Genomic DNA, 27,885 nt, shown 5'->3' with positions numbered 1-27,885 from the left:
ATGCTACCCCCATCAACCACCATTGCCCTTCCTCAGACTATCAAAAAAACAACAACCAAACAAGTTAAAAGGCTCTCCTTATTCCACAAGACATCCACAGGTACTGTCACAATTAATTACATATCTATATCTATATCATATTTCTTTCCTAAGACTTTATTATAGTCCACAAAGGCAGGGACTCTGTCTTATCTAAATTTTGTAAAGTTGGTGGTTCCCCTTGTACCTACCAATGGTGCTCTGGATACAATTAGTATAGTTGTTCAGCTGAATATGAGAAGAAACACAATGAAATGTGCATGTAAAATAATGAGACTGATTATCTATCCAAAAAGTATGTCCTTTCCAAAGATGCCACCAATGATGGTGCCAACTGCTCAAGGCAATTGCCTTTAGTGGTAGCAGCAACACTGGCATTGGCACTGGGGAGGAGAGGTGGCCTAAAGCTGGGATAAACTGCTAGTGCCATCTAAACTAGTTACTAATATTCTGTTTTTGTGGGGACCCCAGGCCTGAGAAAGACATTAGTGGGTGCAGATCACTAGGTAGAAGGTAAACTGCTATGACCATAGCTGAGTGGGTACCCAGGTTGTTTCCTTTTGGTGTCAGTTCTGCATGCCTTGATGATTCTTTATGTCTTTTCTGGAATGTACTTCCTGCTCCTCTTTAACTATAATTTCATTCAATTTCATTCATCCCCACACTTTACTTACTATGGGAAGCCTTTCCTTCACTCCCAAGTAGTTAGAGGTATTCCCTTCATTAGATTATTGTGTGTATACTTATCTGTTTTCATGTTGCCTCCTCCCAGTAGAATATAACTTCTATGAGGGAAGTGTTTGTTTTTTGTTTGGACTTTGCATCTCCAGTGTCTTACATAAAAATCTTTTTTAGAAACCCTTATTTTCCATCTTAGAATTAATATTAAGTATTGGTTCCAAGGCAGAAGAGCAGAATGGCGTAGGAAATAAATTGAAGTTAAGTGACTTTCCCAGGGTCACATGGCTAGGAAGTATCTGAGGCCAGACTTGAACTCAGGTCCTTCCATCTCTAGGCCTGGCCACTCAGCTGTCCCGTATATAGTAGGTCTTTAACGAAAACTTTTTGGGTTGGATTGAAAGATGCCCAATGGTGGTTCTCTGGGCAGGTTGTCTATCTGGAGCCATGGAAATGAGTAGTGTAGAGATTTGGGCAAAATAGATGCTAAGGGGAGATGGGTCAATGATGGGATTAATGCTTGCAGGCTCAGCTTTTGGCTTGTCTATACTTTCTACCAAGACCACTTGATTTTCCCTAAGATCACGCTCACTAGAGGCTTTGACATTTAGAACCTTGGACACATCTTTTTGAATATTCTTAATGGTCTCAAAGGCAACTAACTGGTAGCCCAGTGGATATAGTGCTGGACTTAGAATTGGGAAGAGTCATCTTTGTGAATTCAAATTCAGCCTCAGACTCTTACTTGCTGTGTAACTTTGGGCAAGCCACTTAACCCCATTTCCCTCAGTTTCCTCATCTATAACGAGATGAAGAAGGAAATTGAAAACCTCTCCAGTATCTTTGCCAACAAAACCCCAAAATAGGGTCATGAATTGGACACAACTGAAAAAAACCCCACAACTGAACAACAACAATGGGCTCAAATCTTAGTCCTGCAAAGGTGGCTTTCATTTTAGGACATGGCCAAAAGCTATTCAGAGCCAAATTCCATGAGGAGAGTGCTGATTAACCTGCCAGATAATGGTATGAGCAGGGAAGATGGTAAATGAGCTGGGGATATTGAGAAATGGGATCTATTTCCTTGTGTTCCTTATAATTGATTCTGAGAGTAATTCCTAGAATGTGTATGTGAATGTGAACAATGGAAAAATCACTGGATTGTGCATAGCCTTCCACAGGGACCACTTTGAAAGATAACATTAATTTTCCCAGACTCATTCTGATGTGTTTGCTGTGCACCTTGAAGACATACATTTATGGGATGGTTCTGCAGCCGCTATAACAGACTCATCTATCAGGGCTCACTTCTGCTTCCTCTGTGAACCATTTCCTGATCATCTCAAACCACAAGCATTGCTCACATTTCTAAATTCCTAATGTACTCTTCCTAATTATGTAATTTAGGGCCTTATAATATACTGGTTTCTTCTATAATTGCTTAATGTACATTTTCTCTATAACTAGCCTAGAAGCGGTGTTAAGGGCAGGGGTCATATCTTGATTTTCTTTTGGATCCTTTACAGATGGAACCACAGACTTTAACTCCATGAAGCACAGGACTGGGCCCACCCTGGCCAGTATAGTGGGGTGGGACAAATCCCCAATGAGACATCAGAAATCCCAGCTTGAGACTTGGCTTTGTGACACCAGAGCAAGCTGTTTCCCTTCCTTTGGCCCAAGTTTCCTTCTCTGTAAAATGCTGGGTTTGAACAAGATGGTCTCTGATATCTATATCAGCAATCTCTGATTTGTAGACAATACCACCCTGGTAGCAGAAAGTGAATGAAGAAGCCTCTTAGTGAGGGTAAAAGAGGAGAGTGTAAAAGCTGACTTGAAGTTTAAAGTAAAAAAAAAAAAGACAACAAAAAAATCTAAAATCAAGGCAACTGTTTCCATCGCTTTCTAGCAAAGAGAGTAAAAAGAAATGGAAACAGTGTCAGGTTTAAATATGCTTGGGCTCAACGATCACTATGGATGGTGACTACAGCCATGATATTAAAAGATGCTTGCTCCTTGGAAAGAAAGCTATGATAAATGTGGACACCATGCTAAAAAGCAGAGAAAATCGCCATACAGTCAAAGCTATGGTTTTTCCAGTATTAATGAATGGCTGTGAGATTAGGAAAGTTGAACACTGTTAAACTGACACTTGAGTTGTGGTCCCAGAGAAGACTTTGGAGAGTACCTTGGACAGCAAGGAGAACAGATCAGTCAATACTTGAAGTAATTAATTCAGCCTCCTCATTGGAAGGACAAATACTGGAGCTGAAGCTTAACTACCTCAGCCACATAATGAGAAGACAGGACTCATTGGGAAAGACCCTGATGTCGGGAAAGATTGAAGGCAAAACAAGAATGGGATGGTGGAAGATGAGATAAGAGAGATATTGTCATAGCAACAAAGAAGATGAACTTGGACATTCTGGGAAAGAGTAGGGGATAAACGAATCTGGTGCGCAATGGTCCATGAGGATAAAGAGCTGGACACAAGAACAACAATGAAATGGTAATCCCAATACTTATCCTTTTCCCTATTCCCTAACACCTAATGAGTGTTATGAAGATCAAAGGAAATCATATGTTTATTATTTAACAAACAGGGTTAAATAAAACAGGATCACTATCATGGAGCTTACCATCTAGGAGAGGAATACAAAAAATACTCAAATATGTCATACAAAATAGCCTATATGTGAATACACAGACTATTATACAAATTATTATAAAATTACTTTTGACATGTATATACAATTTTATATTAGATTTTTTTGTTGCATTTTTCCTAGATTATAAGCTTTTTGAGGGCAGGGACTATGCTAATTTTACTTTTTCATAGAACAGAGTCCAGAGAAAATATAACGTGCTTAATATGTTTATTGAATTAACTTTAATTTGTTGTTGAATCTGTTTTTTTCCATAACACCTAATACATAATAAAGCTTCAGTGAATAAACTGGGTTCTTTGGTACATAAATTTTCTTGATCTAGAATAGATCATGAGAATCAATCAATAATTACTAAGTAACTACCCTATTCCAAGCACTGTGCTGTGATCTGAGAGATACAAATGCAAAGAATGAAAGAATTCCTTTGTTTGTTTGTTTGTTTGTTTGTTTTTTAAACCTAATACCTTACAGTGTTTTTGTTCCAAGGCAGAAGAGTGGTAAGAGCTAGGCAATGGAGATTAAGTGACTTGCCCAGGGTCACACAGCTAGGGAGTGTCTGAGGCTAAATTTGAACCCAGGACCTCCCATCTCTAGGCCTGGCTCTCAATTCACCGAGTTATCCAGCTGTTCCTCAAGAATTCCTTTTTGCAAGGAACTTATATACTAATGAGAGAATATAAATACATATAATATATGTATACATCATAAATAGGAAGTTATTCAACGAATATATGCAAAATAATTAAATACAAAGTATTTTGGGAAGGACACTAGCAATTAGAGGACCAGGAAAATCTTCATGCAGAATATAGTCATCAAAGAAGGAGGGGAAGAGGCAAAATAAGTGTCTTAATTTAATTATGGGAAAGGAATAAGAAGTGACTTCCCAGGAGAAAAGGTAGCTGCTCTAAGTTCTTCAGTGAGTTTTTTTTAACCCTTCAAATCCATACTAAATATTGGTTTCCAGGGCTGAAGAGCAATTGGGGTTAAGTGACTTGCCCAGGGATATAGCTAGGAAGTGAGTGGGGCCAGATATAAATCCAGGACCTTCTGTCTCCAGGCCTGGTTCTCTATCCACTAGGTCGCCTAGCTACTCCTTCAATGAGTTCTTAAAAGAAATGGGCCAAAGTACCATAATCAGATTGACTATTTTGACAGAAAAGGAAAATGACAAAACTTGGAGGGGATGTGGGAAAACTGGGACAGGAATGTATTGTTGGGGGAGCTGTGAACTGATTCAATCATTTAGAGAGCAATTTGGACCTATGCCCAAAGGACTATAAAACAGTACATACCCTCCCTGTGACCCAGAAATGGTAGGATTGTATCCCAAAGAGATAAAAAAGTGGTGGTGGGGATACATATGTACAAAATATTTAAAGCGGCTCTTTTTAGTTGGGGGGGGAAATATTTGGAAAGTGAAGGGATACCCATCTATTGGGAAATGGCTGAGCAAGTTATAGTATATGATTGTAATGGAATACTATTGTGCTATAAGAAATGACGAGCAGGAGTAGCTCAGAAAAACTGGAAGGACTTACATGAACTAAAGCAGAGTAAAATAAGCAGAACCAGGACAGAACCAGTGACAGGAATATTTTACAATGAATAACTGTGAATAACAGGTATTGTCAGAAATGCAATGATTCAAAACTATCCAAAGGTTTCATGATAAAAAATGCCATCTACTTCCAGAGAAAAAGATCTGAGTATGAATCCAGATCAAAGTAAATTTTTTTTACTTTAATTTTTTTTTCTATTTGAGTTTCCTTCTACAAAATATTTGTATGGGAAAATGTTTTACATAATTGTACATGTAAAATCTATATGAGATTACTTATCATCTCAAAGAGGATAGAGTTTGAGGGGGAGAGGGAGAGAATTGGAGACAATATTTTTTGAAAAATGTTAGAAAGTGTAATTGAGGGGGAAAATAAAATGAAGTTTAATACCAAAAAAATGGATTAAGTGCCAGAGAGAACCCAGGACTTGTAGGTGTGACCCAGAGAACAATGTGCTGGCAAATGCTTACTAACTTTCTAAATGTATATTAGACACACTTTTAAATATAATCTACATTATTAACATTTCTCTATCACTTTCTTAAGTTTAGATAACCAACAAAACAATAAACAAAGCCCTGATTTGTAGTGTCAAGGTAAATGTTCATACTGAAAATTTAATAATTGTGAGCTGCTTCTAGGTGGCTCCAGCCTATCCCTGGACACAGAGAACCTTCCTATGCTGTTGATACAAATGTGGGTTCTTCTCTATCCACATTCAGAGAAAGAACTGTGGGAGTAGAAACACAGAAGAAAAACAACTGTTTGATCACATAGTTTGATGGGGATATGATTGGGGATGATATAGACTCTAAACAATCACCCCAGTGCAAATATCAATAATATGGAAATAGGTCTTGATCAATGACACATGTAAAACCCAGTGGAATTGTGTGTTAGCTACAGGAAGGAGGTGAGGGGAAGGGAGGGAAAGAACATGATTCTTGTAACTATGGAAAAATATTCTAAATTAACTAATTAAATAAAAATTTCAAAAAAATGTGGGTTCTTCCTATTGTGATGGATTATAAAACTTACATTTATGTTGATGCTACTCACTTCAACAATGGTTCAATCCAGTTTTCCTTTACGTAATCGGAATCATATATTAAACTCCATTCATCTTTTATCCATGTGCTCAAGTTTACGACGTTGAAAAAAAACTGGAGAAACTGAGGAAAGAATATTGACCTTTGAGTTATCACATAGGAAATACTTGTTGTACAGATATTTCTATGGTTTGAATTCCAATTTTCTGGTCTGCCCATCAGGTGTTCCTTCCTGTGCATCTTTTATATTGTAGAGGCAGTATGATGTAGGAAAAAGAGAGATGGAGTCAGGAGCCCAAACTCAAAGTTTTGCTTTAACATTTATTAGCTATGTGACCTCCAACAAGTCATTTAAATGTTCTGGGCCTCAGTTGCCTTATCTGCAAATTAGAGAAAACAGTAATGGCACATCTTAACTGAGAGTTTTTTTAAGGAAAGCATTTTGTAAACTTCTAAGTTCTATGCAAATATGAACAGTCATTATTTAAGACTATTACATTTATTTCAGTTGACCAGAGACAACCACAGATCAAATGGGGTAGGTGACTGCCTGTTCAGAAATATATCCCCAATCAGTGTCTGAACTTCCACCATTAGTGAAGCCTTCTTTGCTTTAAAGTAATTCTTCTCCAGAAATCCTCTTTAAAGATGCAAATTCCTCCTGGGGAATGGGAAAGTAAAGTAACAGAAGGTACCACAAAGGAAAGAAGTCAGAAAATGACCCACTTCCCCAAGGTTGGGTACCAGTAGAAGATTTTTCTCTAATGTCCTGGGCTCTAGACATTCTTGGGATGCTCCTTCAGAATCAAAGAAAAGGTGGTTAAGGACATGATCTATGCTGAGGCATCAGTTTAGCTGTAGGATCATATTTCATCTTTAGAAAGATACGAGCCCACGAGGAATGCGAGATGCTGCTGCTGCTCTAAAGTTCTCAGGTGCCAAGTTTTCAGCAGGGAGAGTTCTAACTCTGAAGAGACAGAAGCTGCAGAAGTAGCCCCAGGCCATGTCAGGAGGATTAGCAGGAAGTGAAAACATTTCTATCAGACTTATGAAGAACTATGTTATCACCTCAGTCTCTCCAGGATCTTACCCATGGAGATATGTTGGTGAAGAACCATAAACAAGAAAAGTGATTGAGCCTCTAATGACTTGGGGTTAGCTGTCCCTTCCTTCAGTAAAATCTGTTCCAACCAGCCCAAAGGGCTACAAAATGGTGCATACCCTATGATAATATTACCCCTATAATACCACTACTGAGTCTGTATCCCAAAGGGATTTAAAAAGGGGAGAGGGGGCTACTGGTACAAAAATATTTTTAGCAGCTCTTTTTGTGGTGGCAAAGAATTGAAAATTGAGGGGATGCTCATCAATTGGGGAATGACTGAACAAATTGAGGTATATATTGGTAATGGAATACTATTGTGCTATAATAAAGGATGAGCAGGATGATTTCAGAAAGAGCTGGAAAGACCTACATGAACGAATGCAGAGTGAAATAAATAGGACCTGGAAAACATTGTACATGTTATACAATGATCAGTTGTGAGAAACTTAGTTATTCTCAGCAATGATCCAGGACAATTCTAAAGGACTTATGACAAAGAATGCCATCCACCTCCAAAGAAAGAACTGCTGGAGTCAGAATGCAGATCAAAACATATTATTTCTTGCAGGAGAAAATATGTGATTTATCGCTTGTTTATATGGTTATATGATATGGGATTTTGGTTTTATAAGATGACTGTATTACAAAAATGAATAATATAGAAATAGGTTTTGAGTGATAATATATGTATAATCCAGTAGAATTGCTTGACAACTCCAAGAGGGGGAAAGGAAGAGGGGAGGGAGATAACATGAATCATGTAACTGCGGAAAAAATTTTTAAAAATATTTTAAAAAACATACTATTTCTATGTTTTGAGTGAAGATACACGTATAACCCAGATTGAATTGCTTGTCAGCTCCAGAAGTGGTAAAGGAAGAAAGGAGGGAGATAATATGGATTATGTGACTTTGGAAAATTTATGCAGCAATGTGTTATTAAAAGAAAAAAAGAAAAATAAAGAAAAAATGCTATTTTTCACTTAAGTTTTTTTGGGATTTTTGGTTTTATACAAGTATTTTCTTACAACAATGGCCAATATATGTTTTGCATGATAATACATGTATAACCCAGACCAAATTGCTTACCATTTCTTAGAGGGGGAAGGGAAGGGAGGAAGACAATCTGGATCTTATAATTTTGGAAAATGTATATTGAAAATTGTATTTACATGTAATTGGGAAAATAAAATATTAAAAAAAAAACACTTCCAACCTAGCTTAGATGGCCTAGGAGGAAATAGTTTTATATCAGAAAGGGATAACCACCAGAAGCCAGACTTCACAGACAGTGAAACCTGTGATTCTATCCATTGAGTTCTTAGCTTTCCCATGGTTTTAGGCTCCCCAGGAATCAATAGGCATATGAATATTATCATTGCTATTGGAAACACAGACCAGCCTACTGCCTTCTCGGGCTACTCATAAGTCCTGGAACTACTTAGCACAAAGCTCCTGTCCATGGCCACCACTCTCAATATGTATCCCCTTAGATAGAAGAATATAAGATTCTTGAGGGCAGGGACTGTTTCCCATTTATAACCCCAGTACTAAGCATAGTGTTTAGAACATAGTTGGTAATAAGGGATACTATTTGATTCCTTTAGTCCACAAAGAAAGACATATTTTTTTAATGCCAATCTCAAATCCCCTTGGTTTCCTCATGAGGTTTGACCTCATGGTCAGAAGAACAAGAAGAGGAACAGATATCTTAATTCCAGCCAAGGGGCACTGCCATGAACCTTAGGATCTAGGGTCTAGAGAACCTCAAGATATTGAACTAGTAGTCACTGCATACCAAGAGGTGAAAAGACCAGATAACCTACACACAATGTCTCCAGAGAAGGTTCAGAGACCTGCAAAGTCAATGTATTGTAACCATATATTGTCTAAATGGAATTAGTCAGACTCCCTGGTGAAAAGGAAAAGAACTCAGGAGATTTGAGGAACCAGTTGCCAACAGATAGTTGGCACCAGATGATGGCCCATTTCAGAAGGATCTGGGTCAATATTTGGATGAACAAAAGCCAGATTTTGGTGGCTCCTTGGGTATTAAGGAAGAAAGAAAAACTTGCTCTAGTTTGGAGTGGGACCTCTGCTTGGACAAGGAAAGGACATGGCAGGTAACTCAAAAATCATCCTTTTTTACTGTCCAGTGTTACAAATATGGGGTCCAGAAGGGAACAGAGGCCACTTAAATAGTCTGACCCTTTAGTGATTGGAGATAGTACCATTCATAAAGACCTAGGTTATCCATGTGCCAAGATCAGGGCTTAGAGGCTAGTGGTCCAGAAAATACTGGCTCATCTATGGAATGTGAATCTGAAAGTCTAAATGTGACAATGAATCATCATAGAAGTCCTTATCTTATCTGACTAGTGATGAGGCAAGAATGCCATCCAAATAGTGCTACCTTTAGGGGAGTCTAGCCCCTTGAAAAAATATATATGTAGTATATATCTGCATTAACTAAATTATTGATTGTATGTGGTAATGTGGATTTGATTACTGCATCTGGCATGTTTTATTTACTGAGTGAAATTTAAAAAATTACCTTTTCCCAGTTATACATAAAAATTCCCTGTCTTCCTCCTCAACCCACTCCTTGAGATAGTAAGCAATTTGATATAGGTTATACATGTGTAGTCATGCAAAAAATATTTCCATATTAGTCACTTTGTGAAAGAAAACAGACTAAAAACCCACACACAAAAAAATAAAGTTTTAAAAAAGTAACTACAGACCAATCTCCTTAATGAACATAGATGCAAAAATCTTAAATAGAATACTAGCAAAAAGACTCCAGCAAGTGATCATGAGGGTTATTCATTATGACCAGGTAGGATTCATACCAGGAATGCAAGGATGGTTTCTATATTAGGAAAACCATCCAAATAATTGACCATATTAACAAGCAAACTGACAAAAATCACATGATTATCTCAATAGATGCAGTAAAAGCCTTTGACAAAATACAACACCCATTCCTATTGAAAACACTAGAAAGTATAGGAATAGAAAGACCTTTCCTAAAAATAATAAACAGTATATATCTAAAACCATCAGCAAACATCATCTGCAATGGGGATAAACTAGAAGCCTTTCCAATAAGATCAGGAGTGAAATAAGGATGCCCATTATCACCTCTATTATATAACATTGTACTAGAAACACTAGCAGTAGAAATTAGAGAAGAAAAAGAAATTGAAAGTATCAAAATAGGCAATGAGGAGACCAAGCTATCACTCTTTGCAGATGATATGATGGTCTACTTAAAGAGACCTAGAGAATCAACCAAAAAGCTAGTCGAAATAATCAACAATTTTAGCAAAGATGCAGGTTACAAAATAAACCCTCATAAGTCATCAGCACTTCTATATATTTCCAACACATCTCAGCAGCAAGAATTAGAAAGAGAAATTCCATTTAAAATCACCCTAGACAATATAAAATACTTGGGAATCTATCTGCCAAGACAAACACAGGAACTATATGAACACAACTACAAAACACTCTCCACACAATTAAAAGTAGATCTAAACAATTGGAAAAACATTGATTGCCCATGGGTAGGATGAGCTAACATAATAAAAATGACAATCCTACCCAAATCAATTTACTTATTTAGTGTCATACCCATGGAACAACCAAAAAAATTTTACTGAAGTAGGAAAAAAACATAACAAAATTCATTTGGAAGAACAAAAGATCAAGGATATCCAGGGAAATAATGAAAAAAAAATTCAAAGGAAGGTGGCCTTGCAGTCTCAGATCTCAAACTATACTATAAAGTAGTGGCCATCAAAACAATATGGTACTGTCTAAGAGAAAGAAAGGAGAATCAGTGGAATAGACTTGGGATTCGTGACCTCAGCAAGACAGTCTATGATAAACCCAAAGATCCCAGCTTTTGGGACCAAAATCCACTATTTGATAAAAACTGCTAGGAAAATTGGAAGACAGTATGGGAGAGATTAGGTTTGGATCAACAATTTCACACCCTACACGAAGAAAAACTCAGAATGGGTGAATGACTTGAATATAAAGAAGAAAACTATAAGTAAACTAGGTGAACATAGAATAGTATACTTGTCAGATATTTGGGAAAGGAAAGATTTTAAGACCAAACAAGAGGTAGAAAAAAATCACAACATGTAAAAGAAATAATTTTGATAACATTAAATTTAAAAGTTTTTGTACAAACAAAACCAATGCAACCAAAATTAGAAGGGAAGCAACAAATTAGGAAAAAATCTTCATAACAAAAACCTCTGACAAAGGTCTAATTACTCAAATTTATAAAGAGCTAAATCAATTGTACAAAAAATCAAGCCATTCTCCAATTGATAAATGGGCAAGAGACATGAATAGGCAATTTTCAGATAAAGAAATCAAAACTATTAATAAGCACATGAAAAAGTGCTCTAAATCTCTTATGATCAGAGAGGTGCAAATCAAAAGAACTCTGAGATATCACCTCACACCTAGTAGATTGGCTAACATAACAGCAATGGAAAGTAATGAATGCTGGAGGGGATGTGGCAAAGTTGGGACATTAATGCAATTTGGAACTATGACCAAAGGGTGCTAAAAGACTGTCTGCCCTTTGATCCAGCCATAGCACTGTCATGTTTGTTCCCCAAAGAGATAATAAGGAAAAAGACATGTACAAAAATATTCATAGCTGCACTCTTTGTGGTAGCAAAAAAATTGGAAAATGAGGGGATGCCCTTGGGGAATGGCTGAACAAATTGTGGTATATGTTGGTGATGGAATACTATTGTGCTCAAAGGAATAATAAACTGGAGGAATTCCATGTGAACTGGAACAACCTCCAGTAATTGATGCAGAGTGAAGGGAGCAGAACCAGGAGAACATTGTACACAGAGATTGATACACTGTGGTACAATCAACACTTCTCTATTAGTGGCAATGCAGTGATCCTGAACAACCTGGAGGGATCTATGAGAAAGAACATTATTCACATTCAGAGGAAAAACTGTGGGAGTAGAAATACCGAAGAAAAACAACTGCTTGATTACATGGGTCGAGGGGGATATGATTGGGGATGTAGACCCTAAATGAACATCCTAATGCAAATCATCAACAACATGGAAATAGGTTCTGATCAAGGACACATGTAAAACCCAGTGTAATTGGGTGTCAGCTATGGGAAGGGGTGGATGGAGGGGAGGGAGGGAAAGAATATGATTTTTGTAACCAAGGAATAATGTTCTAAATTGACTAAATAAAAATTTTTTTTTAAGTATTCTTTGATTCTGAATATAGTTACTTGTGTGTGCCATACATACTTAGAGGTAATCTATGTATCTTGATACTTCACATACTTTGTGTAATTTTATGGATGTAATGTAATGAACATCTACAGCCTCAATCTGTACCTTTTGTAATTTGCAGGGACTGTAAATTTTATAATCAGGGAAAGATATAGAAGATATACATGATACAGGGAAGGAGTGCATAATTCTATGGAAGTGGCATTGAGAAGGGTTTACTTTCCTCGAATACCACAGGTACTAATTGGAGAATAGAGAAATTCAAGTCTGGCAGGAGAGGGTGGATGCAGGAGCCTGGGAGAATCATGGTACTGATCTTTGATACAGCAGTGGCAATGGCCAGGAATTTGACTATATTGGCCAGAGTAACTGGGTCAACCAGTGTGGGAGTTGCAATTTTCTTGCTGTTTTGTCCAGATGAATTGTAAATGAAGGGCTAGAGTCGAGGTGGATATTGATGCTATTTTTGCTATAGTTCAAACTTGCTACTTTTACTTCACTGTTAGTGTTGTGAATGATTTATGCAGAACCAGGGAATGACCCCTCTATGGATGGAAAGGGAAGATGGCCCTGGTTTTGTTTTGGTTTTGCTCCAGAGGCTTAGATATGAGTTCCATTTGTATCCTTTCCATGTTTATTAAATTATACTTTGTGTTCAAATTTTTATTAGCCTTGTTTTCTCTGCAGATAAGTTGACACACAGATTCTCCTCGTGGGTAAGCTAGTAATCAGCAAAATTCAAGGGTTCTCTGATTCCTCAGGGTCAGGGTAGAACATGAATCCTCTGTAAAATTACAATTCCTCAGTTCCTCTTCTAACTGTCCCTAGAATGATCAAAGGTGGTTTTGGCAACCCCATTCTGTCTGCCTCTTCATTTCAGCCCTCTAATGTCCCAAACTCCTGACACACTGCAAGGAGGAAAAGGACACCAAAGCCTGGGGCACTGAACAGAAACTTGCCTACCTTGCAATCTTGTCCTCTCTATATGCGACAGTACTGGTATCTAAGAAGGATGGGATGGGGTATGTAATGGAGGTTTGTGGGTGGTATTATCACATATCACAGGTATTAGAAGAAATAATGGACTGAATAGGATTTAGAAGATTTGATTTCTCTTCTTCTCCAGCGAATAGTGAAGGTGTGTAGGAGCTGTCCACAGCTTTTACTCATCCAGAAGAATAAGAGGGATGGGATTAGACCCTGCCACGTTCCACTTTAAAAACCTGCTGGTACATTCCTCTTCCTGATTACCAAATTGCGTGATTATCTTTGGATGAACTGAGACTCCTTTTCTTACTTCAGTATTTTTTATTCTAGCTGAGCCCAGATTCTCAGACCATGCTTCATTCTATCCAGTCATCCAATAGGACACCAGGGTCCGGACAGCGTGGGCATCTTGCCATTTGTCCCACTACCAGAAATATATTCCTACCAGGCATACAGTCCTTTCCTCCTCTAGGCTTCTTGCCTCTTGCTCAGGGATTAATAGTCACCAATATTATCATTGCTATTGGAAAGACTGACCAATCTACTGCCCTCTCAAGCTCTTGTCCATTTCCACTATTCCCAATATGCATCCTCTTAGTAGAATATAAGATCCTAGAGGGTAGGGGCTTTTTCACATTTATAACCTCAGTAAAATAGTAGGTGACAAGGTATGCTATTTAACTGATTCCTTTAGTACACCAAAGAAAGATATATTTTCTTTATGCCAATCCCAAATAAACTGGACACAGAAGGAAACATGTAAATTCCTATAGCAGGTCACTGGTTTGTGTGAGTTTGTGTAGCAAATCGTGGTACAGGGTAATATCTGGGTCCTTTATACCTAACTCCTCAAAGCAGGCTGGGAAAATCCCTATTGTGCTCAGTATTTTCTAAAGTGATAAACTGTGGCTACTACCTCTTCCTTTTATTCTCCTCCTCTCCAGATTTAGTAAGGCTCTGACAAAGATGATCTCAATTCTTCTGTGGGAGGGTGGAAAGCACTGACAACACCAAGCATCTGCAAGTTGAAACTGAGGAGGAATATTCTAAGATCCTTAGAATCATGCTCAAGACAGTGTGATCCGCCAATTGCTCTGGAGACAGCGTTGGCCTCAACGAGCTGACTCAGCATTACTCTAAGACATACATTTGTCTTCTATATTCTCCTCAAAGTGATTGCTCTGAAAATGTCGCAGTATTTTCAGGACTCTTACAAGGTCTGATTGCTTTTAAGGTTAGTTCCAAATTCTGCTGTAATAGCTGAGACATAGGAAGAGAGAAAGTGGTTCTGACCATGGCTTCTGGCGCATAAAGGGTTATGTTCCCCAAGAATAAAAGCTTCTAATGAGCAACATAAACTTGCAGTGTTTAAAGAAAAAAAGATCTCCTTTATGCTGGCAACTCTGGGAAGCTGGCAGAGCCTTGGAGAATAGGTAATCAGCATCACAATGAACAGTATCGCCCTTTCCAGCAAGAGGAGGTAGCGTTCAGCTAGGGGATGTAAGGAGAAAGGTTGTAACAAACAGCAGAAGGAACCTTGGCCAGGCTTTGTTGCCACTGGGCAGAAATGGTTTAATTGAGGAGAAAGTAGACCCCGTGGGTAACCTGAGATCTTCCCTATGTAAATGTTTTGGGTGCTCCATCCACTGAGGTCATCTGGGCCAGGAAGAAGGGGATAAATGATAGAGTACCTCTCTCTCCTACCTTTTCGCCCAGTTGCCTTATGTCTTATGACTATGTTTCCTACCTGTACTAGAGGAATATAATTCATCATTGGGGTGAGTCTAATTCAGGTGGAGGCACTTTAGTTCTGTGCAGCTGTGAATCTGAGTTATCATTTTACTCTATTCCTCAAGCAATGGGTTTGAAGTTCCCAGATGTTACAACATTGCTATAGACTAAGGATATTCAGGGGAAACTATTTTAGTGAGTTATTTGAAAATGGAATTGTAGAGATATAGGAGAAGGTGAGTGAAAGACCACCAACCTTATTTCTGTGTTACTGAGGATAAGCTACAATGGATGATCAAAATCTTTTCTTAGGGCAGGAAGAAGGGCAACTGGAGGGAAAAGGGGGTAGAAGTGATTTAGCTATCACTCTTTGAAAATGGTTAAGATACTTTATGAAAATACATAGAAAATACAATGGGATTTTTTTCCAGCCTGTAGGCAGTCACAGAATCATAAAATCACAGGTCAAGACTCTCAAAAGCCTGGAGATCATCTAGTTAGTAAGTGTAACTCTTAGCAGCACAAACTCAGCTAAATACTCATATAGCCCATTTGGGACTGATGCAAGGAGAATGTGTGCCTGTCTCTGTGTTCCCAGGAGAAGAGTGTGCAGGGAATCTGGTCATCTGTGTCTTTCTGTGGGGAGCTGGGAAATCAGGCACAGATTAGGCTATTGTGCCTTGTCGGAGAGTATGGCTCAGGGGTTCCCATTTTGCTATCTGGAGAAGAAGGCATATAGACTCTAAATGACCACCCCAGGGCAAATATCAATAATAGGGAAATAGGTCTTGATCAATGACACATGTTAAACCCAGTGGAATGGCATGTGAGCTATGGGAATGGGGTGAGGAGAGGGGAGGGAAAGAACATGAATCTTGTAACCATGGAAAAATATTCTAAATTAATTAAATAAAATTTCTCAAAATTAAAAAATAAAAAAAAAGTAGCAAAGAAGGCAGGACTCTCCCACCAATGCCATCATTTTTAAAGATGAGAAAAGAGGCAGAGTTGAACTAGCTGGGGAATCACGTAGCAAGTTAGCTCCAGAGATACAATTAGAGATCCTAAACTTTCTAATTCCAACCTTTACCTTCTATCTTAGTATCAATTCCAATACAGAAGAGAACAAGGGCAAGGGAATTAGGGTTAAGTGACTTGCCCAGAATTACATAGCTAGGAAGTGTCTGATGTCAGACTTGAACCCAGGTCCTCCAGAGTGCAGCCCTGGTGCTCTATCCACTGTGCTACCTAGCTTCCCTAGCTTTCTAATTTTTAATCCTTTCTTCTCTCTCCTACACCCTACTGTTCTCCCTCCAATATTTTAAGGAAGTCTCGAGAGCAAGAACCATCTGGAGTATATGCCCTCTTTCTGATCATAAAAATAGCTCATTTTCACAACCCTTTTAACTCTCTGGGAACAAATGACAAATGTGTAATTTCATAGTCAGGGAACAGTGGCAAAAATATATGAAGTTATGAAATGGAGAATCAGTTATTTACTTCTCAAAATGCCTGAGACTTGAATGTCTTGTGTATATTGCCATCGATCACTTAAGAATGGGATGGATTATTATAGCTGAGCTTCTAGGGTGAGCCCTGTCTGCAATGGGTATTCCTTAATACTCTAATAGGAGTCAGGGTGATTTAGGATAGGTTGCTGACTGCCAGGGAGAGCACTTGGTTCTATAATGGCTTCTCTCCCCTCTAACTGCTAACAGCCTACTCTCACCCACCACAGGTCTGTCTCTTACTCTTTGGGTGAACTCCAACTTTCATTCCTCACAGGCTGTGGCATGCCATGATTTGTAGCCAGGCAGTATCGCTGGGAGAATACTGACGCTAAAATGTTGGACCTTGGCTTCAGAAATCTGGAGTCACTAAAAGTGGGGTACAATTTCCCAAAAGGAAACTGAGTCTATTTTCTTGCTCTTATACGATGCTGCGACCAGTCCATTGCACATGCAGAGTACCTGTTCACCCATAGTACACACACAGACTCAGACACTAAGATCTTTGGAACACCTGCATATATGAAATACATACACACATAAACACACAATACACACAAACATTTATGTATACAAATATACATACACACAAATATCTTTATATATACAGTAAGTATGGGCTCATTTTAAGCTTTCTTCTAAATTATTTAAGATTAAAAGTGCATTGAGACTTCGGAGACATCCTGTACCTATAATACTCACACCTACTTGTGTCTACACACATATACAAACATATATATGTATAATATACTCACACTAATGGAACTAATTTATAGCTGTCCAACTAAATGAGTATCCTGGTCCAGACAATAGGCATTCTTCCTCCACTAGATTTTTCATATGTGAATAGGTTGAATTTTTCTGAGGGATTATGGCTCTTAATTTTATAAGTAGGGTAAGAGATATAATCAGAGTGAAGCATATGCAGAAAATGAGGTGGAACAGTCAAGCATTGAGAGAGGGAAAACCAAGAGGCAGATCCCATGCTCTATTGGTAATTACCATGTAATGAGAACCAGAGAAAGATCTCTGGGATGGTGGGTAGACATTCCCCCACTCTCCACCTCCACATACACAGAACCTCTCAAGACATACACATGAAAATGAACAAGAGAGTTTGGGGCAGAGAGGGAAGGTATGAGTAGGTTTTAATTGACTCTGCTGCAAGGGGCACCCCCTTCAATGAAGTTATCAATCTATTGAAGCCTTAAGGTAAGGGGTATCTAGGTAAGCCATTAAGAAAGACACTTTTCTTTTTATCACTTTACTTTCCCTATAAGTAAAGTGTTGATAATAATTCTCATTAAGTAATTCGTGCTTTCTAAATTCTCAATTATTGCATCTAACCTTCCATAGATGATATAGAGGTTAATGCAGAAAGTGGTGGTAGGGTAGCTCTTTTGCCATAGCAGGATTGGGCAAGGTTTCCCAGATGGGCCTAGGCATTGCGTGAGTGTAACATTCTCCATCTCTCTTACCTCCTTTGTTTATTATCTACTCATGAACTTTTGTAGATTGAAGGTCAGGCCTTTCCCTTGCTATAGACATCAGGGTTCAGCTCTGCTTCTATTTCTGGTTCTCTCCCAGTCTGTTAACTTTTTTATGGGATTCTTGATATTAGCTTAGTGTGCCATGTTCCTGACTGTGGGAACTCCACTGGTGCTAGGACTTTGCTCCCAAAATAAGGGAAAGTTCCAAAGATCATGGATGTTGCCCAATCATATCTCTCACCAGATCACTGAGGCTTGTCCACCTCTAGTAAAGTGCTAGGAGATTGCCTGGCCAAAAGTAGGTACTTAAGTTCTTGTTTCTTTTTTCATCTCCTCTTCTCTCCTCTTCTCTCCTGTCCTCTTTTTTCCTTTCCTTTCCTTTCCTTTCCTTTCCTTTCCTTTCCTTTCCTTTCCTTTCCTTTCCTTTCCTTTCCTTTCCTTTCCTTTCCTTTCCTTTCCTTTCCTTTCCTTTCCTTTCCTTTCCTTTCCTTTCCTCTCCTTTCCTTTCCTTTCCCTCTCCTTTCCTTTCCTTTCCTTTCCTTCTTTCCTTTCCTTTCCCTCTCCTTTCCTTTCCTTTTCCTCTCCTTTCCTTTCCTTTCCTTTCTTTTTTTCCCCTTCCCTTCCCTTCCCCACCTGTGCACAACTCTTAACTGTTCCCATGACAGATCCCCACACTTATAGAGCAAATATAGTCCAGTGGAAGGAGCCCTCATCCTCATAGCAGTGGACAAGAACTCATATTTCACTTGTGATGATGATCACCCAGGTCACCTTTGTTAAGTCACTTCTCTTTTTTAGGTTTCCTCATCTGTAAAATGAGGATTTTGGAGTAGGTGACTTTTGAGGTCCTTTCCAGCTCTAAGAGATCTATGTAGCAATTTTCAGTTATAAAACACTTTACATACATTACCTTATTTTATCATAACAATGAGAGCTCACATTTATACCACCCGTGACAGCTTAAAAGGACCTTACAGCCATTATCCCTTTCAATTCTCATCAAAACCCTGGGAAGTAGGCAGAGAAATAGGATTATCTCTATGCTACAGATGAAGAAACTCATGATCAGGGACATTAGGTGACCTGTCCAAGGTTATACACCAAGGAAGTGGCAGAACTAGGGCTCAGATCCTCATCTCCTGACTGCAGGGCTAAGGATCATGAACACACCCCTTCATTCTCTCCCTCAACCCCCATGTGGACTGCCTTTTGGAATTTATTGTAATGGGATTTGAACTGGAACATTTAGACTCTGTCCTTGGAAGCCAAAGTACATTTTCCATTATGCTGGGAATTTTTAGCTATAACTGCTTTGTTAGAAAAGTTCCAACCACATTGGTCAAGGAGGAAGTCCCTGCCCAGGGTACTGGAAATCACAAGGATAGGCTAGAGTTGCCAATTTTTCAAGGAGACTCTCATGCCTTATTCCTGCTGTTTTCTGGATACAATTAGGGAAACTGGGCATTGGCTGGGCCCCTGGCAACTCTGATGTCATAGTGCAAGGAGGGGGTATAAGGAATGAGGTATTGGGACAAAGCATTGTGTCCACTCTGTACAAGAACAGAGAGTGGTGCTGGGCTTAGAGTCAGGAAGATGAATTTAGAGTTCACTTCTGATAGTTGAGTTGTGTGACCTTAGGAAAAATCACTTAGCATTTTTGTACTTTAAATACAATTCCCTAGGCATCATTTTATTTATTAAGCCATCTAAGGGCTCCCCAGAGTGATGACAGAAGAAATTCCCCCATTGGGCATTCCTTGCCCTGAGGAGATCATAGATGCTTTCATGTGTGTAAAAGGCACTATATCAACTTTTCCACTTACTATATAATCTATGTCACATGACCTATCTGGGCCTCAGTTTCCTCAGATGCAAAATGAGAGGATTGAACTAGACTATGGTCTTTCCCAGATCTGAGTTGATGATCTACAAAAGGTAACTTGAGCAGATAAATAACCTCCAGTATCTCCAGCTCCCATCTGTACTGTGCTTTCCTTCTTAACTCCATTCTAACTTTTCTAGCTGGAGAGGGTTCATTTTTGCTCCACCTCATGATCCCTCACTTAGGCACTGGCTCCTCTCTCTCTCTCTGGAGGCGATCTCTGCTTAATTGGATCCCCTGTGGTCTAATACTTAACTCATGCTAGTCTTGAACCCAGGAAGAATCATCTTTGTGATGCAAATCCAGTCTCAGACACTTCTTAGCTGTGTAACACTGGGAAAATCACTTAACCCTGTTTGCCTCAGTTTCCTCATCTGAAAAATGAGCTGGAGTAGGAATGGAAAACCACTCCAGTATTCTTTCCAAGAAAACTCCAAATGGGATCACAAAGAGTCAGACATGACTGAAACAACCAAAAAGAAGAAGCAGTGAACATTAACTTATTTCTACTATGCTTAACTGTATAAGAATCATTATCTTTTCTACTAGATCATAAGCTCCCAGAAGGCAGGCTTTATTTTAAATTAAATTAATTTTATTTTTTGTTTCATGAATACCACCCCTACCACCATCCCCCAGCATCAGGATAATGCACTGTCATGTCAGGAGGCTAAATAAGGACAACTGAAAGGTCAACTCTGGGTGAGTGATGTCACTCTTACTGAAAATTTCTTTCTCAGTCAAAATCTGTTTCTGGGAAGGTCTGGAGTTAACTTGGTAGCTTAATAAGATTCCTCAGAGAGATCATAGACTTTGGTCTGCTTACTCATCTTGTAAAAAATGCCTGGCACAATGACCAGCTTCTGAGAAAAAGCTAACATTGCAAAAAAGCGCTCTCTCTCTCTCTCTCTCTCTCTCTCTCTCTCTCTCTCTCTCTCTCTCTCTCTCTCTCTTTCTCTCTGTCTGTCTCTGTCTGTCTCTGTCTGTCTCTATCTCTGTCTCTCCCTGTCTCTGTCTCTGTCTTTCTGTCTCTCTTTCTCTCTCTCAGTTACCATAGGCGAGTTGATAAATTTATCTCAAATGAGATGAAATTTATAAAAATTTCAGCACAGTGCCTAACACACAGTAGGTATTTAATACAAGCTTATCCAACCCCAACACCCTTGCTGAGATTGTTTCCTCATGTTCAAAAGTAGATGGTTTATAGGTGGATTAAAGGTTTGAGAGCCAAGTCTAGAGATGGGAAGTCCTGGGTTCAAGTCTAACATCAGTTAAACTCCACGGTCTAGCTCTTACTACTCTTTTGCCTTGGGACCACAGTATTGTAGGAAGGTGAGGGTTTAAACAAAAAAGAGGGGATAACAATATTTGTGTAATCTGCCCCCAGAGTCATTGTGAAGAAAAGGCTTTTGTAAACCATCAAGTATAATTGAAATATGACCTATTATTACTATTTGCATCAATACAAGATCAGTCCATATCTTTTCCAGCTGGAGGTGCCCTTGAAGACTTTATTTCATTCCAAGTGAGCACTGGCTTTGGTTCAGAGGACCTGTGTTCAGATCCTAGCCGGCTCTGTCACTTCCCATTCCCTCCTCATGAATATTCATTTCCTCCTCTGCAAAATGAGGGGGTTATATTTTAGATGACCTGTGAAGTCATCCAGTCCCAGCATCCTATGATCCGATAAGCAACTTCCTGAGTTCTGAAGACTTTTTTTTCTACCTCTGGGTTTTCAGGTTGAATAAATTTCAGTTGAAGAAAAGAAGGTAGAATGAAAAATGAGTCTCTAATGGAGTCAAATCACTTCAGACACCCTAAAAATAAATTTCTCACTTGAGTATGAGACATTTAGAAAAGCACTGTTTGTCGGCCCATCTGTTAGGCAACAATCCGGAGCACCTTCTTTGTGCTGGGAGCTGTCTGAAACTGGTGGGGAATTTGCAAAGGAAACATAACAAAAGGCTACACTGTACATCCTCAAGGAGATAAAATGCTGATCTATTCTAAACATACTACAGCACTGGGAGGTCTGGATCCATGCTTTAATAACTCATATTTACAGTTTTCCTTAAAATGACCCTGGTGGGGACTTGAGTGATATAGTCCCATTTTAAAGATGAAATCACTGAGGTTGGGAGAAAGGAAATGTCTCCATCCAGGTTACACTGTGTCAGAACTGGGATTGAAACCACATCTCCTGTTTTATAATCCCAGAAGGTTAGTGCCAGACAGGGAAGGTGCTGGCCAAGGAAGGGCCAGCTTCATGTATGTCTGAGGCTATCTATCAGGGCACACAGCTGTCCCTGTTTCCTGAGCATCAGGGAGCAGCTTCAGAGCTGGTATGGGAAGCTTGAGAGAGAGGTCTTGGGTGGCATGGGAAATTGAAGGGGAATTGACAGAGCTAAAGTCAGTTTGAAGAAATCCAAGTCACCTAGTATGTGCCAGGCACTGGGCTAAGTGCTTGGAGTATAAAGAAAGGACAAAAGCCTGCCCTCAAGAAATTCACTATCTAATGGGGCAAGGCAATTCATAAAAAGAAGTTGTTTCAGTATCTGTTTCTCAGTTCCGTCATCTGCAAAATGGATATAATACACTTAAAAGATCTCCAGAGGTTGCTATGAGGATCAAATGGGGTGGGGGTGGGGGGAATGTAAACACTTGTAAGGTGCTTTGTACACTTTCAAGGTGCGTTTAAGGTGCCTTGTAAATTGTAAAGCTCTAAACAAATGATGATGATGATAATGATTGCAATTAATCACAGCATACAGAGAGACAGACAAGTGCTAAGGGGACCATTCCACAAATAGCATTAAGATCTTATTGGTCTAGGCTCTAGGAAAAAAAAGAAAAAAATAGAAAACAGTTCTAAAGTAGTATAGTAAGAATTTGGCTCAGTGGTTAAAAGTGTTGGGTCTGGAGTCAGGAAGACCTGAGTTCAAATTAAGCCTCAAATACTTTCTAGCTATGTGACCTTGGGCAAGTCACTTAACCTCTTTATGCCTAGGAGACAGATAGGTGGCTCAGTGGATAGAGTACTGGGACTGGAGTCAGGAAGATCTTAGTTGAAATCCAATCTCAGAATCATCCTAGTTATGTACCCCTGGGTAAGTCACTCAATCTCTGATTGCCTGACAGAAGGATTCGTCAGGAGAAGAGCAGAAGATTGGGGCCACTAGGCTGGTCTACCCTCCTGTCTTAGGAGAGGGGATACCAGACAAGAATTATATCTATCTGCTTCTATCAATGGTGTTAATCTAGGGGAAATTTGAATTCAAGTTGCTTTTTCTGGTCATAGCTCTGCAAAGGGAAGGAGCACCAGGCTTTGTGTGAAGGCTCAACAGCCCCTTTGCCCAGTGCTGGACACACAAGGACCACAGCAAATATTGAAGAGCAAATAGAGCCATTTATCCAAGCAAATAGCAGGCAGAAATAAGAGAAGTTGACTATATACTAAATAATAGACAGGATAAATGAGCTCTCCATTGGGAACAAGAGAGAAAGATGGAGACAGAGAGAGATGGAGAAAGAAAAATGGAGAGAGACAAAGAGAGAGATCCCAAATCTCACTCACCAGGAAATTCGCTAAAGCCTTTAGTTCAGCTAGCTAGAAAAAAGGGACTTCCTCAAGAAACCAGTCTTCTCTATGTCTGCTTCTTCCTGGAGTCCTTCTTTTCTTCCAGGAACTTCTCTATCTGACGACATTCCAGAATCACGTCTCTCAAAGGCAAAAACCAGAAGACAAAGAATTCTCCTTTCCCAAATACTAACCAACTCTGCCTTTCACATAGGCATTGAGTATTGAGTAATTTCCCCCTCTACCTCTTAAAAATATTGACTCTCCTCCAATGAGGAGTCTCAAACAAATATTTGTCTTTGAGTCCTGGGTTATGTTTATCTTTATATATATACAGCCAAGAGGCTGTAAGCTCCTTAAGGGTAGGGATTATTTCATTTTTACATTTGTATCTCCATTGTCAAGCACAATATTCTTTTCATCAGAACTGTGATTTCACTGGTATGGAGTTCTCCATGAGAATCACCAATGCAGGGTGGTAACTGCCCTGCAATGAGAGCTGCCAAGAGAGCAGAGAAGTTCATGACTTGCCCAAGGTCACACAACCAATATGTGCCAGAGATGAGACTTGAAACCATGTCTTCTTGACTCCAAGGCTAGCTTTTTATCCAATGGGGTACACTGTCATTTGCTCAGCACAGAGCAGGTGCTTAGTAATGGCTTGTTCTTTGAAGGGTGGGTTCCCTCTCACTGGAGGTCTCTAAGTAGCCCCTGAGACAACCATTTCCATGATGTGTTAAAAGTGGTGATTCTGGTCAGGTAGGAGTTGGACAATGAGGTTCCTTTTCAACTCTCAAATTCTATGACTCTGATTCTATAATATCAACAAAACTGACAAGTATGAAGAATGTAAATGTATATATGTATATACATATATGTATATATATAAAGATTTATAGAATAATGTCAGCTTAAAAAAGAAATCAGAAGAAAGAGTCCACACCATTTATGATCACATAAAAAGAAAAGGGATCAGGTCTGAACCAATCCTGATGAAGCCTGAAAAATTATGACATTTTATGCATTTAAATTTATTTCCTTTAGAAAAAGACTTGTACAAAATATTTATAACCTCACTCTTTGTGGTGGCAAAAAATGGGAAAATGAGGGGATGCCCTTCAATTGGAGAATGGCTGAACAAATTGTGGTATCTTGTGGTGACAGAATACTATTGTGCTCAAAGGAATAATGAAATGGAGGAATTCCATGTGAACTGGAACAACCTCTAGGAATTGATGCAGAGTGAAAGGAGCAGAACCAGAAGAACATTGTACACAGAGACTGACACACTGTGGCACAATCCAATGTAATGGACATCTCTGCTAGCAGCAATGCAATGATCTAGGACAATTCTGAGGGACCTATGAGAAAGAATGATATCCACATCCAGAGAAAAGAACTGTGGGGGCAGAAACACAGAAGAAAAACAACTGCTTAATCATATGCTTGATTGGGGATATGACAGTCACCCTAATGCAAATATCAATAATATGGAAATAGGTCTTGACCAATGACACATGTAAAACCCAGTGGAATTGCTTGTTGGCTATGGGAGGTGGGTGGGAGAAGGGGAGAAAAAGAACATGAATCTTGGAACCATGGAACAATGTTCTTAGTCAATAAAAAAATAAATGTATTTCTTTTAAATGCAAATAGCTGGAAAGTAAGTCTGGGGGGTAGTTAGGTGGCTCAGGAGATAGGAGATCCTGAGTTCAAATGTGACCTCAGTCACGTCCTAGTTGTGTGACCCTGAGGCAAGCTACTTAATCCCCATTGCCTAAACTTTAGACCCAACACATAGTATTGATTCTAAGATGGAAGGTAAGGGTTTTTTAAAAGTCTAATTATGCTATTAATATGATATTATTTACAACTCCCCTCAAAAACCAAGAGTACATGTACATGCATGCAATATACTGTCACTATGCAGGTAGAGTAGGCTGGAAGCCTTAGAAATAGGCTGAAAGCTAAGAAGACAATGCTCAATGGTCCATTTCCAGAGCACACTCTGCCTTTGTGGGGTTGGGATTGTTGAGAGGAGCAGACTGCTGGCTTCCCTTACATTACATGGCTGTTTTTCCAACACCATTCTGGGATGGTTAGAGGTGAGCCTAGTATTATTAGGACAGCAAAGACCTCGGGAAGATTCAGACATGAACCACAGTGCAATTATCCATGTGAGATGATAGGAAGAGAGAGAGAATGACAAGCCTCAGTTAATGCTGGGCTATTTCCCACGGAAGCTTTCCTGATCTGACCAGAGTTTTGCTGGACACATGTTGGTAGAGGCGCTTCCAAAAGACGCTGCTTTGACGATGAGCTCACCTGTAAAATGACCTCAGAAACAGGCATACTTAACAGAAGCACGAAGGGCTCAATAGAGATCAAGAACCCAGCAATTAGTGACCTTGTGAGACAGTGAAGAGAGAGGAGCTGGGCGCAGTGGGAAGAGCCAGGGTCTGTAAGCTCCAATTTGGGCTTAGATACTAGATTTGTAGTTATCAAGAGGTCACTAACCTCTTTAAGGCTCAGTTTCCTCCTCTATAAAACATCAGTAACCATACCGGCAACAAGCTCCCTCACAGGAGTGCTGTGTGGAAAGAGCTTTGTAAACTTCAAGGTGCTATAGATGTTATAGATCATTTTAAAGTCTTCAAGATAATTTATTATGATGATTCACCATTGTCATCACTGCCCAGCCCTTTGACAGGATCTGAGCCTAAGATCTCAGGCAACTAACAGTTCTCGCTAAATGTATAAGACTTTTTCCAGGATATATCACTGGAAGAATATTGGTATTAATGAGATGAGATTTAGTTCCAGGCAATAATGGTGATGGCACAGCCTCCTAAACGTAAGCTCTCTTGTTTGCCTCCTATTCAATTCAGAACCTAGGTCACTGTTTGGCTGCAACGCCTGCCACAAAAATTTATGCTAGTGTACTAATTTTGCATGGACATAACTGAAAAAAGTCCCATAGTGTGCTAGGGCTTAATGCAATTAGCCCAATGTCATCTGTTAACAGAAGCATCAAATAGATTTCACCATTGTAGGGAAGTTGCCTTCCAACTGGACTCTGTATGGGATTATTCCATAACAGCGAAAAACTGCTCTGGTGAGCATGTGTCTCTTTGTTTTATACTTACTTGATAAGATAATCAGAGGATCATCGGACAAAATCAATTCTATGGTTATATTCATCAAGGAACTTTTTGTGACGTATATGGAAGGTGCCTATAGTTTTTAAGGTTGTGTTTTGCCCTATTGGGACAATTAAAAATAATAAACAATAAACATAAGGAGATCTCATATTTTCTATACTTTTAAATGTTATAAAGATGTGTTTTATTTAGAAAATTATTAGCAAAAGACTATCTGTTCTTATATTTTTATCGAGGATGTCCTTGATATGTACTTGGGCCATTTTTATAAACATTTTATAGAGATGAGAAATCAGATATACTAAAGGTCTGGTGCATCTGTGGAAATTCTGGAACTGGTCATGGCTGACTAGCAATATATATATATATATATATATATATATATATATATATATATATATATATATATATATATATATATATATATATAAAAGAGGAGGCCCTTTGGCTGTGGGGGCATTCAGAAAAATCTGTTAGCATTAGCCACCCCATCCTTGCCTCATTCACTTTTGTTTTAATTTGGTGGCATCTTAGTTTTCTAATGAAAGATCATGCTATGGGCTTTTTCTCCTATAAGGCCATGTAATCCCAAGAAACATGCCTCATTACTTGGCATTTTTGTTTGTTCTTTTCCTAAGTAAAAGGAAGAGGATCTGTGATGTTGAAAGTTTCAAAAGACCGGAGAGAATGGATCTCAGGAACTTGGGAATCAGAGTCTAGGCTGAGTCAGGTTTTGCATCTAGTACATCATCAATGCCTCAAAGAACAATGGCCTTCAGATATACCTCCAAAAGCAGCTGATATATAGGCTCATCTAGTAGTAGGACCAAGACTATGTAGGAGCAGTTAAGTCTACTATCCCTAGAGATCAAGTTGGTATTGGGGAAAGTATGTTCCCAAGGAGTTATGAGGAAATGTTTGTATATTTTTTTTTTGCTATTTGTTAAATAAATATCTTTTTGTAATAAGTTCCTGATGTTAAATGGTTAACTATATAACTAGGGTGCTGATCAATGGACCCTACCAATAAGGAAACATAGCTGGTGGGGGCTTGAGCCAATGAAACCAGCAGGAGAAAGAACTTCAAACATTATGGTGTACCTTAAAGGGAGATGGAGCAGCCCTGGATCTGGAGAGAGAGGGCCAGAGCA

The 27,885-nt window shown here is 39.0% G+C and overlaps 1 protein-coding gene across 3 annotated transcripts in view; it reads right to left on the bottom strand.

Moving 5' to 3' along the window:
- Positions 1–27,885, bottom strand: part of CFAP99 (cilia and flagella associated protein 99) — a 192,241-nt gene that overhangs the window by 103,003 nt on the left and 61,353 nt on the right. For all 3 annotated transcript variants that reach the window (XM_056803661.1, XM_056803660.1, XM_056803662.1), the window contains exon 5: positions 6,008–6,120. In XM_056803661.1, the coding sequence (XP_056659639.1) occupies positions 6,008–6,120 (113 nt within the window). The remainder of the gene's footprint in view (positions 1–6,007; positions 6,121–27,885) is intronic.

The sequence above is a fragment of the Monodelphis domestica genome, chromosome 6 (assembly GCF_027887165.1).
Source record: "Monodelphis domestica isolate mMonDom1 chromosome 6, mMonDom1.pri, whole genome shotgun sequence".
Taxonomy (NCBI): Eukaryota; Metazoa; Chordata; class Mammalia; order Didelphimorphia; family Didelphidae; genus Monodelphis; species Monodelphis domestica.
The sequence above is the reverse complement of the archived record's forward strand: the minus strand, read 5'-3'. Positions and strand labels throughout refer to the sequence as shown.